Raw genomic sequence first — 2,163 nt, 5'->3', positions numbered from 1 at the left:
ACCAAACCAAACCAAACCAAACCAAACCAAACCAAACCAAACCAAACCAAACCAAACCAAACCAAACCAAACCAAACTAAACCAAACCAAACCAAAAACAAAAAACAACAACAAACCCAACTAAAACCAAACCAAAACAGACAAAAATTGCAGAGCCCTTGGCTCAGCCCTTAGCAGTGACTCTTAGCACAAAGTCTATTGTTTACCAAGCCACTTGGGTGACCCAAATTCATTGCTAGGTTTGAAGGTTTCTGGAAAGGGTCACAGCCCTCTTCAGAATCCAGTACTTTCAACACTGGATAACTGTGCTTATTGTTTGTCTATGATGGCTGAGAATTGCTGCTTTGTTAGGGTTACCTAAACAGAGGCATGTTTCCCTCATTGATTCACCCCTAAAACCATGGTTTTCTTTTTTATTTTGCTTCCTATCATTTAGATGCCCTAAAGAGTTACAGCTCATGCCCTGAGGTGATGTGCACAGGGCTCTGTGCAGCCGGCACTGTGACTCCCATAGAAACGAGATGCTGATGAACGAGTGTGAGGGAGTGCCAGCCAAAAAGACCCCATGGGGAGGTGTGGTTCATGGATATAAATCCAAAATTAAATTATCTTGAGAAAATTACAACCCAGTTGCCGTTGGCAGCTGGATAATGTATATATTTCATTAAATATTAAAGTTTAATTTTGCTTTTGTGTATGTTTGCATTGGGCTGTGCCCCTGATCCTGGAAGCCACTGCAACACACAAAGCTTTGGCCAAGGCGAAGCCTCAGAGCTGGGAAGGGCTGGTCCCTCTCCTTGCTGACTGTGAGCCAAAAGAACCCTTCCTTCCACTAGTTGCTTTTATCGCAGCAAGGAGATCAGTGCTCTTCCTAGCTTCACTAGCCATGCTAAATGGTGAGCCTTGTTTACAAGAGGAACTTGCATAGTTATTTGTTAGTCCACAGGAATCTCCTGCAGGTGGGTTTGAGTAGGAGGTAACTTCCAGAACAAAAAGAAGTGGTGGCTCCTTGGGTCAAGGACAAGGTGGACCTGTTCCTCATTGGCATCTCTTTTTTAGAACTCTTGGAGGAATTGTAAAACCCCAAGAATCACATTCATGTTTGCATATGCAACCAAGCCAACATTATAGAAACGTGAAAACTAGGGTCCAGACAAAGGGAGAGACTTGGCCCAGCTCATAGATCAAACTTGTGTTTGAGCCAAAACTTGACCCACATTCCTTGTGTTACAGTCTATGACTCTAGACATAGCAACATAGACCTTAAATCACTTACTGACTCCTGGAAACCAGAAGTACTATTGAGTTGAGATCTCTGAGGCTCTGGACTTGTTGGGAAAAGATATTACATTGACTAGTAATGTCTGCCTTGGGTGAAGAAGGATGTGTGGGGTTCCTAGTACTTTGTATCATGGGAGAGTTGTTTCTTGTAAGTCTGAAAGGAATGTTTTCCTACCTTTAAAGTTGGGCCTGATCCTGGCATCATACCCAGAAGTCCTCCCCATAAGCTTATCCAGGAAGTCCGAGGGTGACATAGGCTTGGGTGCAGAGCGGGCAGCTTCAGCCTCTTTGGAAGCAGCAAGGCTAAGAAGAGAGAGAGAAGCACAAGGTTGACGGTGGCTCTTCTCCATGCTCTGATCAGACCACAGTACACAGAGTACTCTGTGCTTGAGCTGGGTCTTTAAGGAAGAAGGCACGGGCTGCACTGTTTATCAAGCCCCAGTGGGAAGCCAGCCTGGGGCCTGGCAGACAGCCAGTGTCTGACTGAGACTGAGAAGTCTCCAACTCCTCACAGTGTCTGCTGTCATGAGTCATCGGAGTGGCTGGGTCTCCTTGGGAGAGGGGGCTGAGAGGTTGGGTTTAGGTCTTCCTAAGGAGAACGAATGCCGGAAGGTTGGTCTGGCTGACTCAGTTGTGCTTTGGGTACCTGCTGTCTCACAGGTACATGGGCTATTAAAGGATCTCAGAGATAACGTAGCCATTTCCTTTAAAGTTCTCTTCAGAATCGGCTATTGTAAAGATAAATAAGTAGATAAATAAAAGTTGCCAAAGTAAAATGCATTTGGAAATACAAATTTACCCATCCCCTTCTCTTTAGCAGCTCCACACACTTATACACATGGGTGTCTATATTATAAAACAAGCATTTTAGAAATCCACCAT

General features: G+C 44.7%; 1 protein-coding gene across 3 annotated transcripts in view; it reads right to left on the bottom strand.

Annotated features, from left to right (window-relative positions):
• Window positions 1-2,163, bottom strand: part of Glra1 (glycine receptor alpha 1) — an 86,729-nt gene that overhangs the window by 49,584 nt on the left and 34,982 nt on the right. For 2 of the 3 annotated variants that reach the window (XM_028775936.1, XM_028775935.1), the window contains exon 2: window positions 1,457-1,584. The exons of the other annotated variant lie outside the window; for it this stretch is intronic. In XM_028775936.1, coding sequence (XP_028631769.1) covers window positions 1,457-1,584 — 128 coding nt within the window. The remainder of the gene's footprint in view (window positions 1-1,456; window positions 1,585-2,163) is intronic. 3 annotated transcript variants of the gene reach the window in all.

The sequence above is a fragment of the Grammomys surdaster genome, unplaced genomic scaffold (assembly GCF_004785775.1).
Source record: "Grammomys surdaster isolate TR1022 unplaced genomic scaffold, NIH_TR_1.0 262, whole genome shotgun sequence".
NCBI classification, from domain to species: domain Eukaryota; kingdom Metazoa; phylum Chordata; class Mammalia; order Rodentia; family Muridae; genus Grammomys; species Grammomys surdaster.
The sequence above is the reverse complement of the archived record's forward strand: the minus strand, read 5'-3'. Positions and strand labels throughout refer to the sequence as shown.